The following is a 15,229-nucleotide window of genomic DNA, read 5'->3' as shown; positions in this document are numbered from 1 at the left end:
TTTCGTTAGGTGGCCCGATGCATTCGCGTGCACTCGATGCACTACGAACGATTCTAGTTCACACTAGGTGCGTTAAGTGGTTCAATTGGACGTTATTCGCAGAAGGAATCGGTAATCATTCTTTGTGTACTCGATACTCGAGTGTTCGAATAGTATTTGAATGGTACTTGAATAGAATTCGAATAGTACTTGAATAGTGTTTGAATAGTGTTTGAATAGTATTTGAACAGTGTTCGAATAGTATTTGAATAGTATTTGAATGGTACTTGAATAGAATTCGAATTATATTTGAATAGTATTTGAATAGTACTTGAATAGAATTCGAATAATATTTGAATGGCATTTGAATAGTACTTGAATAAAATTCGAATATTTGAATAGTATTTGAATAGTATTTGAATAGTACTTGAATAGTACTTGAATAGAATTCGAATAGTATTTGAATAGTATTTGAACAGTACTTAAATAGGCTTCATTCAATATTTGAATTACCGAAATATTCGAGTACAGAAAAATTCGATAATATTACAACCTACTCATTTCCCAACACTGTCATTTCCCGACCCGATCATTGCACACACGGTCGTTTTTCAATTCGATAATTTTCTTAACCGATAATTTTCCAAAACGATCGTGTTACGACCCGAACATTTTTCAACCCGATCATTTTCCGAGACAATTATTTCTCAATACCGTTATTTTACGAATCGAACATTTTCCAACCCGATTATTTTCCAAAACAGTTATTTCTCAATACCGTTATTTCACGACTCGATTATTTTCCAACACGGTCATTTCTCAACCAGATAATTTCCCGACTGGATCATTTACAACACAGTCATTTCCCGACCCGAATTCACATTTCGGGTCCTTGAACCCCTTCTACGTTTACTATCTCCATTGAACTGTCGTTCCATGGAATCGTCGACATCGAACCTCTTCGTATTCGCTTCTCGAAGGGGGGGAAGAGGGACTACGTTGCGTCGAGCGGTAGCGTTACGTTGTTTCATGTTCGCGAATAGGTCAAGGGTGGCATCTCGAAGCAGAGAACGCAATACGAGCCGCGCTGCGTTCGTTGTCGAACGAAAAGCATTCGCGAGAACGAGTCGCCGACGTCAGCGACTCGTTGCTTACCTATATACGATATCCAATTGCTTCCCAGTCCCGTTTCTGCCGGATGCGCGGCTGCCGTACGCTGATCTCTTCGTCCTCTCTGTTACGACCCGTCTCTGGTGAAGTAACGCGAGACGAAGGCGCGCGTATTTCTCATCGGCGTCGACCAAGCGGAGAACGTTCACCAGCGTAACCGACGGGCTATCGAACGTTACGCGATTTTTCCATCTATGGGGATTTCCCGATCTATGGAGATTTCTCAATCTATAGGAATTTTTTTATTTATGGAGATTTCTCGATCTATGGGGATTTTTCGATCTATGGGGATTTTTCGATCTATGTGGATTTTTCGATCTATGGTTACTTTTTCTCGATCTATGGAGATTTCTCAATCTATAGGGATTTTTTGATTTATGGAGATTTCTCGATCTATGGGGATTTTTCGATCTATGTGAATTTTTCGATCTATGTGAATTTTTCGATCTATGTGGATTTTTCGATCTATGTGGATTTTTCGATCTATGGTTACTTTTTCCCGATCTATGGGGATTTTTCGATGTATGGGGATTTTTCGATCTATGAGGATTTGTTGATCTATGAGGATTTTTCGATCTATGGAAAATTTTCGATCTTCCATGATTTTTCTATCTATGAGGATTTGTCGATCTATGGGGATTTTCCGATTTATAGAGAATTTTCGATCTTCCAGGATTTTTCGAGTATCCCAAGATTTTTTATCTCTTAGGATCTTTTAATCTATCAGGTTTTTGCGATCTTTCAGGATTTTTTTTGAATTTTTTAGAACTTGTCCATGTATTAGAAATTTTGGATTTCTCAAGATTTTTCGATCTCTCGGTTATTTTGGATTTCTCAGAATTTTTCTCAAGATTTTTCGATCTTTCAGACATTTTGAATTTCTCAGAATTTTTCGATCTCTTAAAAATTTGATTTCTCAAGCTTTTTCAATCTTTCAGAAATTTTAGATTTCTTAAAATTGTTAGATATCACAAAAATGTTGTATTCCTCCAAATTTTTCGATCTTTCAGAATTTTTCCCAAGATATTTCAAACTCTCAGAAATTTTGGATTTCTCAGAATTTTTCGATCACTAAAAAATTTGAGTTTTCAAAATTTTTAAATTTCTCAGAAATTTTGGATTGCTCAGGATTTCCAATCTTCGAGGACTCTTCAGTACCTTGAAATTATTGATTAATTTACGTGTGTTAGTCTTTTAGTATACAAATAAGAAGAAATATTATTTATTTACGTGGATTGGTCTTTTAGTATGCAAATAAGAAGTAATACAAAGGCAACTAGTAATGCAAAGGCATTTCTCTGTCTCTTAGGATTTTTCGATCTCTCGAAATTTTTCCAACCCTTCGCGATTTGTTCAACGACTCAGAATTTTTCCTCTTCAAAAATTTACCTATCTCGAGTCTTTTCGATCTCTTGAAATTTTTCCAACACTTCGTGATTTGTTCAACGACTCAGAATTTTTCCTCTTCAAAAATTTACCTATCTCGAATCTTTTCAATTTCTCGAAATTTTTCCAACGCTTCGCAATATTTTCACCAACTCAGAATTTTTCCTCTCTTTAAAATATATCAACCTCGTGGTTTTTTCTGTCTCTCGAAATTGTTCGATCTCTCGAGATCTTTCTATCATTCGGGAAAATTGTGTACGGTACACACAGGAGAAGTTTGGTCGTCCAGGCCGAGTGGCAGCGGTTGTTAGTTATTATTATCGCCAAACGCCGGAAATTCCGATAACACCGTGTCCCTCTACATCCTCTGTCGCGTGTTGTTGCGTTTCCTGCATCCTTCCTTCTCGACGTACTGGCGCGTTTACGCGCCGCGGAGGTTCCGCGATACTTCCCGGCGAGCTTTCAACGTTTCGTAGCTTCGCCTTTTAACTTTTTCAAATACATTCCACTTCAAATTTATCGAAACGTTTTCGTTGCACGAAGATCGCAGTCCCCTGCCACGTAATTTAATTATCCACGCGAAAAATCAAACATAAACGCGAATTCGTGGCACACTTTGATCTAAGAAATTAATGAAAAATATTCAAAATTAAACCTTGTGTAATTTAATGCACTTCTTAACCCTTTCCACTCGAGAGGAAATGGTTAACAAACGCATTTAATTCGTTGTACTTTGTCCAGTTCGGAAAACCATCATGGTTTGGAATTTAAATTAAAATTCAATTATTCTTTCCTTTGAATATGTATACATATGTATATGAAATGTTAAAATGAATATATTCTGATTTAAATTAATTACACGATTCGAAGGATTTCATCGAGATACTAGTTTCTGGTAAGAGAAAAGCTGTGAGTGCAAAAAGGGTTAAGTATTTATTAATATTTTTTTTTTATCCTCTTCGGTGTACAAAATTGTCCTATATAAATGAAAATAATAAACAATATTCTCTTCGCGTTGCTTTCGTCTTGGTGTCGTGTTAGCTACAACGTGTATCTAAAAAATTAGAATACCTAATCACCGTATACCGTATAATTATACACACCACGTGCAGTCCATCAACGACCAATTGGAACTATACTTCTCTGTACGACGCCTCGAAACAGAAACTTGAAAAGTATTTCATTTTATGGACAAGTATATACTGCTATTTTCCAATAAGATTACAGAGGTGTCCGAGGTGCAATTATCGTTGCATATCGTCGCGTATGTGGCGCCTGAAAATGCGCTCGAAGCGGCCTCGAGGCGTTGGAAAAAGCGTGGAAAATTTGACCAACTTAATCACTCGTTCACCACTTTCGAAACCTCCACCGATTGGTTGCTTTCCACGCGCGTTGTAAATTGTTAAATGGCTTTCGACACGTTGCATCGTTTCGCTCGAGGCTCAATTCCAATGTCTCGTGTTTACCGAGTGAAAAATAGTTTCGAGGACAATATAGTATAGTTTCGACAAATAAGCTCCACGGAGAGCGAAATAATTTCAAAGTAACGAACAAGCTCCGTGGAACACGGTACCGAGTACTTTCACTCGTGGAATGTTCGTTGCTTCTGTTGGGTTTCCGCACAGGGTCGCGCGACGACCCGAAAACCCGTTACGACCCGAAAACCCGCGAGCATGGTCGCGACGACCCGTACGCGCGGTGGATTGTTGGAAATGCATTAAAGAATTCTTTTCTCCTTGATTTTTCTCTTCAGAATGATAGATCGTGGTTTGTTCGACTGTTGTTGGTCTACTGGATGATATTTTTATTTTTCTTTTCTTTTTCGTCCTTGGAATCTTGATTTCTAAGAATAGGGGAAAATTGTTTAATATGGAAATTTAACGTGGATCCTAAATTAAAGTTTTCCCCCTCGTCGTTTCTCCTTTTGCTTGTTCGTGAATTTTAAATATTAGTTAAATAATTATCAAGTAATAACTTTAGTCTGATATTAGTTAAATAATTATAAAGTAATAACTTTAGTCTGATATTAGTTAAATAATTATAAAGTAATAACTTTGGTCTAATATTAGTTAAATAATTATAAAGTAAATATATATTAAACTAATAATTAGTTTAATATTAGTAAATATTAGTTTTTCGTCCCGTGTTTACTAAGACGATTCTGCTTCGTTTGGCGTGTAGTTTTCTGAAAGTTACGAACCCTATTTTATTTCCACCCTTTATTAATTCAACTTGAATAATAAACGAATAATTTACAAGACACAAGAAGCCTCTACTGTACTACGTTCGAATGTGAACCCTTCGACTGTGATCGGTGTCTATAGACGCTTGGTTGATGTATACTCCTGTTTATAAATGTTAGAACATTCTATACTAGGTTGTTCAATATATTTCATTCAACAAAACTTATTGAACAACCTATTACTTTTCGTGAAATGCGGTTCTCGTTGTAGACGTATTTTTGTTTATGATACCAGTTTTTCGATGGTAACCTTTTTATATTATTTTTAAGAATTTAAACTATTGTTTTGTGTATAAAAAATTTCGATTATCTTTCTATTCCAAAGAATTTAATATTACTGAACGAAGATGTATATATGCTAAATACACGACAAAATTTTCCACATACGAAGGATTGAATCTTTCGCTACAACGAGCAACTATAGCCCAGACATAAGAAACTATAAATATCTTGCTTCGAAGAATGGTTCTTTCTTTCCAAAAATCATGGAAAGAAACTTTTTCAGGCGTAAAATTAAACACTGACAACGTTCGGTGTTCTACCGGGGAGGACCGTCGTAGCGAGAAGGTTGAATGTCCCGTATAATAAAGGTGTTCAAATACTCGGATATTCGAGTAGCTCGAAATTCGAACCGAATCGAGACTCGAATTTTTCATTCGATTGGAGAACTCGAATTATCGAGCAGCTCGAAAGACTGAGCGCGAATCGAGTAGCTAGAATTGAAACGAGTAACTTGAAAAAATCGAGCGTTGTAAATGTTTCGAATGGATCATAGTTTATTTAAAAAGTTATGTATATTATTACGTATAACTGAAATATATATCTGAACAGCTCGATTCTTTCAATCTACTCGTTTCAATTCGAGCCATGTACTCGGTATTCTCGAGCTATTCGATTTTTCGAGCTACTTTTTTTCGAACTACTTGATGTTTCGAACTACTCGGTATTCTCGAGCTATTCGATTTTTGGAGCTATTCGATTTTTCGAGCTATTCGATTTTTCGAGCTATTCGATTTTTCGAGCCATTCGATTTTTCGAGCCATTCGATTTTTCGAGCCATTCGATTTTTCGAGCCATTCGATTTTTCGAGCCATTCGATTTTTCGAGCCATTCGATTTTTCGAGCCACTCGATTTTTCGAGCCACTCGATTTTTCGAGCCACTCGATTTTTCGAGCCACTCGATTTTTCGAGCCACTCGATTTTTCGAGCCACTCGATTTTTCGAGCTACTCGATTTTTCGAGCTACTCGATTTTTCGAACTACTCAATGTTTCGAACTACTCGGTATTCTCGAACTATTCGATGTTTCGAACTACTCGATGTTTCGAACTATTCGGTATTCTTAAGCTATTCGATGTTTCGAACTACTCGATGTTTCGAACTATTGGATGTTTCGAATTACTCGATGTTTCGAACTACTCGATGTTTCGAACTACTCGATGTTTCGAACTACTCGATTCTTCGAACTACTCGATTCTTCGAACTACTCGACTTTTCGAGCTACTCGATGTTTCGAACTACTCGGTATTCTCGAACTATTCGATGTTTCGAACTACTCGATATTCTCGAACTATTCGATGTCTCGAACTACTCGATGTTTCGAATTACTCGATGTTTCGAACTACTCGTTTCTTCGAACTACTCGTTTCTTCGAACTACTCGACTTTTCGAGCTACTCGATGTTTCGAACTACTCGGTATTCTCGAACTATTCGATGTTTCGAACTACTCGATATTCTCGAACTATTCGATGTCTCGAACTGCTCAATGTTTCAAACTACTCAGTATTCCCACACTATTCAAATTCTTGAACTACTCGATTTTTCAAACTACTTAATTTTTCCAGCCACCCAATTGTTCAAGTTACTCGATTCTTTCGATCTGCACTCACCTATCCGACTATTTGAACACCCGCGTTAAAAATGTATTCGCGACCAAGCTCGCCGTATCGAAGGGGTTTCGAATACGTTCGAAGCGGGAACAAAAGTCGCGCGCGTGCGCGTTTTTCTCCCCTCGCCCGCGAAAGATGGCCAGACACCTGTTTGAACATGTACGAAACGCGCAGTGCACAACATCGAGGCGGAATACTTTACGGAGGGCCGCGAGTGCGTGAACTGTGGCGCAATTTCCACCCCGTTATGGCGACGGGACGGTACCGGCCATTACCTGTGCAACGCATGCGGTCTCTACCACAAGATGAACGGAATGAACCGACCCTTGGTCAAGCAGCCACGTCGACTGGTAAGAACGGAAGCGCGTTCGCGCGCGCGCACGACGACGACGACGAAGACAGTACAGTACTTCGCAGAGTTGGGCATTTGATCGAGCAATTTTACTAAACGAGACGATCGATTAAAAGGATCGTGAATATTAATAATAATAATAATAATTTTTTGCCTTTATTCGACAATTTTACAGTCTGCTCGAAGCAACCGCGCGATCTCGATCGTCGAGTGGATTCTTTTTGGTAATTGGAGCACACTGTTTTGGAAAGTAAATGTTTTCGTTTGATTTTCAAGGATTCTGGAAAGGGTTGATTTTCAAAGGAAAAGAGAAAGTACACGTAAACTGTACACGTTATGACAATTTTAATTCAGATTATTTTCAAGTCTTTTGAATTATTGTACTTATACATAGGTATGTATATATTGCGACCGCTCCTATTATTAAGAGAGATCCACGCTGTGGTACCACATTGTTCACACTTTACACACGTAGCCACTCGCTGTGAAGCTAAACACACTTTCCATCGCTCGTAAATCATTACTGCCGAATATAGTTTGTACAATTCTCGGCTATTTTTCGCCTCTCTGCCCGATCTTTTCGCCTTCACTGGTCCGAAAGCACCAAAGTTTCTTATTTATCTTAAAGAAGAAACTTCTATAAATTATACATTTCTTCTTTCATACTATTGATAATAATAATATTAATAATAATGATACATTGTTTCGTTTCTTAAAAAAAAATAATTCTTCCAAATTATACATTTCTCCTTTCCTTTTAATAACAATAGTAATAATACGTCTTTTTCACTTTAATAGTAATAGTAATAATACGTCTTTTTCATTTTAATAATAATAACAATACGTCTTTTTCCTTTTAATAATAATAGTAATAATACGTCTTTTTCACTTTAATAGTAATAGTAATAATACGTCTGTTTCATTTTAATAATAATAACAACAATACGTCTTTTTCCTTTTAATAACAATAGTAATAATACGTCTTTTTCCTTTTAATAACAATAGTAATAATACGTCTTTTTCCTTTTAATAACAATAGTAATAATACGTCTTTTTCCTTTCAATAACAATAGTAATAATACGTCCTTTTCACTTTAATAGTAACAGTAATAATACGTCTGTTTCATTTTAATAATAATAATAACAATCCAAACGGTTAACACGTTGCCTGTCGTGTGACCTACCGCTAAACGGGCAAAAGAACTGAGCAAAAACGTCACTTTCCCAGTCAACACTCACCTTACATCGCCACACTTACACCGCACCAGACAATCCAACACAAATCGAACACTTACGAATCACCAACAGCATTTCAGTATCCATCGAGATGTTCCCCGACCCGTCGATCGTGTGGTCGATTCTGTGTAGAGCCAATTGACCGTGTTGATCGAACATTGCCCAACGCTGATACCTCGTCGTTGCCCGCGAGCCAACGCCTTCTTCGTGTGTCCGTCGAAACGGTTTTTCGTCGAATGGTGCGCGAAAAAGTGAGAAGAACCACGGCGAAAAATCGTTCTCGAGGGCGATCTCACGTTGCGCACACGCGCGCACATATAGAACAGGAGCCTGTGTGGAAATTCGCCCGTCGACCAATGGTGTTCGCCCGTTCCGTGTATCACGTGACACACCCGACCCGGTTCGGGTCGCGGTGCATAGCCCCGGCGGGTCGTTGTTCGTTCTCGACCGAAACGAAACGCGCGACGCGGTGCAACCGCGAGTCTCTCTCTCTCTCTCTCTCTCTCTCTCTCTCTCTCTCTCTCTCTCTGTCTGTCTCTCGCGCGCCACGAGTGATGATGGTTCGATAACGACAACCTACGCGCGTGAGTCGTGAAGCGCTTAGAAAGAGAAGCACCCCTAACGTTTGGCATCCTGTCTCTGTTTCAGTGGCGGACCAGGGCGATTTCTACAAAGGCTTCTGTGGGTATAGTGGCACCCGTCGCGCCTTCGAGGAGAAATCGAGCCGCCGTTTGGTAGGTGTTATCCCCCCAACTCTCTCTCTCTCTCTCTCTTTCTGTATCACTCTCTGTCCACCTTACCTTTCTTACTCACATTGGTTCCGAACGTGCTCTTCGTTTCTTTTTTTTTTTTCTCTTTCTTCGATCATCGAACACAAAAAGTTCTCTCTCTCTATCTCTCTTTCTCTCTCTGACTCTCTCCCTCATACTCTCTTCCAAAACCGTTTCTCCTCACCGATCTTTCTCCAGAAAAAAAAAAAGAAACACATACAGACACACATCACACTGTCCTTCCCTGGAAGAACTCGAGGATAAGCGAACGACGTTTGTTTCGCGCCTGTTGACTCGTTCCGTAGCGGCAAAGCTTCTGGTAGAAAACCGTTCTCGTAGCTTCGAGGTGCCACTATACCCATGGTACGATCGCGCCTCTCCTTAAACCGAAATCATGCGTAGCCTGGACGAGAAAAAAAAAAGAAAAAAAAAAAAGAAACAAAAATGATTCGCGAGACCGAGACGTTGCGCGATCGCGTGTAATGGCCGCTCGACGACGATCGCGGGCGAAACGCGGATCGTTTTCGCGTTGGATCGTCGCTGGGGACGAATCTATAGCGATCTGCGAAGACACTGTTGTGTCAGTTTCCGTGTTTCCGTCGAAACGATACCGTGGGTGAAACCCGACCCGAATTGGGTCTACGTTGGGTGGGTAGCACCCGTTTGCAGGGTCGCGGTATCGGGTTTTCGGGTCGTTCCGGGTCGTTGTTGGGTCTGGGTTTCACGGGATCCTTTAATAGCGAATGGTTACCCGTCCAGGTATCGCTATACTTGTTCCCAGCGATTCTGGTGAACGTTCTCGGTCAACAGGCTCGCGCGTGGTTTCGCGCGGAGGGTGGTAGCTGCTCGCGCTATCTCGCGCGTCGCGAAACGCTGCGCGCGAGCTGGCGTTTACAGCTTGAATGCCTAGGTTAATGTTAGACGTAAGCTCTTCTCTATTCCACCAGCGTTCCACCTGCGAAAACTTTTCCATCTGTACTCTCCGAATCGAACTCCAAACCCGTTTACCCGTTCTTTTATCTTTCCTCCGACACCACTGTTCCCCCTTCTCAGAGTTGTCGACGACCACCTATACCACCCTGTTCCCACGTTCGCTGATGCTCACGGTTCTTCACGACTTTCCCCGAACGTCGACGGAAAACCACGCGACGAAAGTGTGTGTAATTTTTGTTTAAAAAGGGTTTCGTGTTTCCGCAGTCGGCCTCGAGGCGAGTTGGCACCTCTTGCAGCAATTGTCAAACGACCATGACGTCCCTCTGGCGTCGGAATTCCGTGGGCGAGCCCGTGTGCAATGCCTGCGGTCTTTACTTTAAGCTGCACGGTGTGACCAGGCCCCCCACGATGAAGAAGGACAGCATCCAAACGCGAAAGAGGAAACCGAAGGGCGGGATGAAGACTACCGACACACCCATCACCGGGAACACCGTCCCCTGCGCGAACAACAACAACAACAATAATAATAACAACAACAATAACAATAATAACAACACCAGCAACAACAACAACAACAATATCAGCTTGAAGATGGAACTAGGTGGGTGGTGAACTCTCTGTTCGAATTTCGAGGGGCGTTTTTTGGGGTTCTCGAAAGTCGATACCAGTGGTGCTCATTCGCGGAGCCTTGAACCAATCAACGTTACTCTTAACGAGTTCTTGTTTTGTAGATGTGTCAAAAATACAAACTAGTAGACACCGTGTGGGTAATTTCGTTGATATATCTCTGAGACTCGCGCAGTGCGATTCGGAGCCCACACGTGACGATTTTAAAATTACAAGGTAATAGTTTGTCGTAAATTATTGAACGAGAGTATCGATTTGAATGTTCTTTATTACGTACAGTTTCTGGACCGTTTGTACCGGGTGTTACACAAACACGTGTTTGAAATTAACATATCGGAGTGTATTAAAAGTCACACGTCATTTTCTCATACACGTGACTCAATATTCGATTTCTCTCGCACCGTAGTGAATAATTTCTACACTCTATTACAATTCACTCAACGTGAAGAATAATTTATTTGAAATTTCCAAATTGTTCGAACACATCGAATCGACCATTCCTGAAAATCGATAGTTCTTCGAGGTCCCCCTTAACCGAACTGATCCCCTAATTTCCACGTGTCAGAGACAATAATTTCTTTCGTATCCAGCGCCAAGGTCCAAGGTTTAAAAAATACACCCGGTCGAGTATTCTGAAAATCGGTGATTTTTCTAGGACCACCACAGCCCCTTTCAATCGTTCAACATTCCATCCTTTCGGTGACTACATCTCGCTGTTCAATTTCACAGACTCCTTTGGTAACATCCTCTGCCATAACCCGCAGCCCCGCAATCGGTTACTCACCTTCCAGTCGCCCTCGATGTACTACGACATGATTGCCTCGCAGCAACAGCAGCAGCAGCAGCAGCAACAACAACAGCAACAGCAACCGCATCACCACCAACACCAACACCAACAACTGCTCGAGACCCATTCCCCGAAAGTCGAGTGTCCCTCGCCACCGTGCCCGAACCGATCGCCTGTGATGATCTCCGCGGGACACTCGCCCGATCATCATCAGCTCGCTGCGCCCCACATCGTCACGCTGGGCAATTCCTCGCCGAGTCCAGCCACCACCAAGATCATCCTCGACAACGGTCACCTGGACAGACCAACCGTCGTCTCGATATCCTCTTAAACAGTGGTCTCAGGCAAGAGGATTCGTCGAAGAACGTGGAACATCAAACGGGTGTTGATCCGTGTCTTTTCTCATCGCAGTTCATCGAGTTGGAGCGCACTTTCCTCGCGAGATCAACAAGCACCAGTGCTCCATCCCCGTTAGATCAAGGACAGGGTTGTTTCTAATCTTTTACGAGAGTAATCAGTGAGTCTCTAACCTCGCGAGAGTAATCAGCGAGTCACTAACCTCGCGAGAGCAACCAGTGAGTCTCTAACCTCGCGAGAGCAGCGAGGGGTAGGTTGTCTCCATACTCGTGAGTTCGACGAGGAGCAGGTTGTCTTCATCCTTGCAAGGTCAACCGGGGATAATGAGTTTTCATCCTCGTGAGATCAGCAAGGGACAACGAGTCTTCGTTCTTGTGAGATTGACGAGGAGCAGATTGTCTTCATCCTCGCAAAACAACAGGGGATAATGAGTCTTCATCCTCGTGAGATCAGTAAGGGACAATGAGTCTTCGTGCTTGTGAGACTAATGAGGACCAGGTTGTCTTCATCCTCGCAAAACAACAGGGGATAATGAGTCTTCATCCTCGTGAGATCAGCAAGGGACAACGAGTCTTCGTTCTTGCGAGATCGACGAGGGACCAGGTTGTCTTCATCCTCGCAAGATCAACAGGGGATAATTAGGCTTCATCCTTGTAAGATCGACGAGGACCAGGTTGTCTTCATCCTTGCAAGGTCAACAAGGACCAGGTTGTCTTCATCTTTGCAAGATCAACAAGGACCAGATTGTCTCTAATCTCGCGAGATCAACAAGGACCAGGTTGTTTCTAATCTCTCGAGATCAACAAGGACCAGTTTGTCTCTAATCTCTCGAGATCAATAAGGACCAGGTTGTCTGTAACCCCGCGAGATGAACGAGGACCATCGAGCCTCTAACCTCTCAAGATCAACGAGGCACCGTGTTGCCTCTGACCTCGTAGAGAGTCGTCATCGCGACTCAGGTATGGATCGTCACGAACCAAAGAAAACCCACGATGGACAGCAGGAGTGGCCAACGTGGGCCGTGAGTTGCCGTCACCGTTTCTCGATTTTTGTAAATAACAGTGTGGCGGACGTAGTTCTCCTTCATCCCGTCTGCTCCCGTTGTTCACGTCCATCCGTTCTCGTGTTCCTCGATTGCGTCTCCGTCAGCGTCGTCAGAAGCTGGAACGTTGAAAACTGGATCGATCAGAGATTCGTACAGTCCCCTGGAACAATGGTTTGCACCCCAGTGGAAGGTGCGGGACGAAGGACGTCGAACAAACGGGACGGAGCTCTAGTGAGGAGAGACGTACGGAAGGAAAGAAAGAAAGAAAGAAAAAAGACGTCGAGCGACTATCGCGCAGGACATCGCTAGTTCCTGTCGTGATTCTCGACGGGAACAGCCGTGTGAACCATGTCCGTGGGGTACGCGCCGTGCCGAACACGCCCCCAGGTGGCTTGTAAATAGTTTTTGATGAGGGATCCAGGGATCGAGTGATCGATAGCTGTCGACGAGATGCACGCGCGAAAACGCGCGTGCGTCGTGGCGACGCGCGTTCGTCGTTCCTTGTACATAGACGATAGTGTGCTAAATATTAAACCGTAGCCGTTAAGCGATATCTAGCTTGTTAAGTCGGAGTTAATAACATTTGTCGGATCGTCGTCGATCCACTTGCCGAGTTGTCCGAGGTTGATTCGTGACTTGCGATCGCGCACGACCAAGGTCGACCAATCTGCGCGCGGATTATTAAACGTTTATGTAAAATCTTAGGTGTCGTCGTTCGACGAACGAACGACGACAGGAGCGAGAGGACGAATGTATCGCGATGATGGTTTATGCGAAACCAACGGACCTACGTGCGTTTTCGGAGTGTGTTGTAATCGAATCGGTTATTTTTAAATAAAAAGGGATATTTAAATTGGATCTTGAGAACGACCTGAACACAACGAACGAAGGCGAGGGCATTCTGTATCGTGATCCATGAGGTAGTCCTTATGGGTCTGGAAGCTTTCGTTTATCACGGTACCAATCGCAAACGGAATTATCTACTCTCCTAATAGTCACCTTTGCCAGGAAGTTTAATTGGAAACAATCGATCTTGGGTTGGAATCCATTCTCTGTTGTTGGAGGACACTTACCTCGGTCTGTAGCAATTGCCAGAACGTTTACTCGTGGGACCATTTTTACGGTTGGAGTTTAACACGTTTCCTTCAGGGACATGCTCGTTAGTACCCTACATAGGCATCAGTGGTGTCTAAGTTCTACGTTGATACTTTGCACTGTAAAATTGTTACGTGTGTTTGATGTGTATACGATGGTCTCTAGCAATTGAAGTTTACTTTTGGTCAACCTTCACCGCTAGAGTTTAACACGGTTCCATCAGGGACGAGACCTGGACGAGATTGGGAGCCTTGTATGTCACGATCCATAGTCCTCGTGGGCCTAGAAGCTTTCGCTTATCACCTCACTGATCCGGAGATCGCGAACGGAATTATTATCTACCCTCCCAGCAGCTATCTTTATCCGGTGGTTCGACTCGGAATAACCATTTCTTTCGTCGTGTTCGAGCCCGCCAGGTCAGGTACCACGGTATCCAGAAATTACAAGGAAATGTTTGCTCTTGGATCATTTTTGCTGCCGAAGTTTAACCGCGATTCCATCGGACTGAAGACATGAACGGAGGTGGAGGCAGATAGTGGCGCGCGGCGTCACACTTTCGGGTCGTGTGGGGGAGAGGGGGGGGGGGAGGGGTCGCTCGACCCGTTTCGTGGCGTGGATTAGGATGACACCGCCAGCCGCGGGAACGCAAACGAACGAGCGAGTCCCCCGACCAGCTGGCGAGGAGAAGTCGGTGAACGCGGGAAAACATCATCCCTGTGTATTTTTCGGCGATAACGCGCGATATCGCTGCTAATCTCGGTTAAAGGTTGGGACGAGCGAGAGAGAAGAGCCTCATTGGCGTAGCCGGTGGGCGATGAACGTCGTTGAAGTTGACGCGTCACGGTGAGGCACGATTTAAAACTAGAGATCGAGGTACACACGATCACTTGCAACGAATTGTTAACAGAAAATTGAAATTAACGAATAGATTGATCTGTATGTACACCATTGTCCCTTGGTCACTTTTGATTTATCGGAAGTATAGAAAATATTGTTGAAACAAAGTTTTCCAATGTCACTTTTCATCTGGTACGTTTATATGCAGATGCAACTGACGGATACGAATGATATTGAACGTCAGTTGCTACGTATGAAGAAGTAATAAAATTGCGAGAATTAGTCTTGCGAAGTACAGAAAATATTGTCGAAACAGAATTTTCCAATGTCACTTTTCATCTGGTACGTTTATATGCAGATGCAACTGACGGATACGAATGATATTGAACGTCAGTTGCTACGTATGAAGAAGTAATAAGATTGCGAGAATTAGTCTTCCGAAGTACAGAAAATATTGTCGAAACAGAATTTTTCAATGTCACTTTTCATCTGGTACGTTTATATGCAGATGCAACTGACGGAT

The 15,229-nt window shown here is 42.5% G+C and overlaps 1 protein-coding gene across 3 annotated transcripts in view; it reads left to right on the top strand.

The window, feature by feature from the left end:
- LOC143143910 (uncharacterized) overlaps positions 1 to 11,846 on the top strand; it is a 95,929-nt gene extending 84,083 nt beyond the window's left edge. The window contains exons 6-8 of one of the 3 annotated variants that reach the window (XM_076305793.1): positions 6,842 to 7,017; positions 10,223 to 10,559; positions 11,315 to 11,846. In XM_076305793.1, coding sequence (XP_076161908.1) covers positions 6,842 to 7,017; positions 10,223 to 10,559; positions 11,315 to 11,703 — 902 coding nt within the window. In that variant the 3' untranslated portion in view covers positions 11,704 to 11,846. Of the gene's footprint in view, positions 1 to 6,841; positions 7,018 to 8,903; positions 8,990 to 10,222; positions 10,560 to 11,314 lie in introns of those variants that run through there. The other 2 variants (XM_076305802.1, XM_076305807.1) reach the window with 2 other exon arrangements.
- The last annotated feature ends 3,383 nt before the right edge of the window (positions 11,847 to 15,229 follow it).

This window comes from Ptiloglossa arizonensis, chromosome 1 (assembly GCF_051014685.1).
Source record: "Ptiloglossa arizonensis isolate GNS036 chromosome 1, iyPtiAriz1_principal, whole genome shotgun sequence".
NCBI lineage: Eukaryota > Metazoa > Arthropoda > Insecta > Hymenoptera > Colletidae > Ptiloglossa > Ptiloglossa arizonensis.
This window is presented reverse-complemented; position numbering and strand designations above follow the sequence as displayed.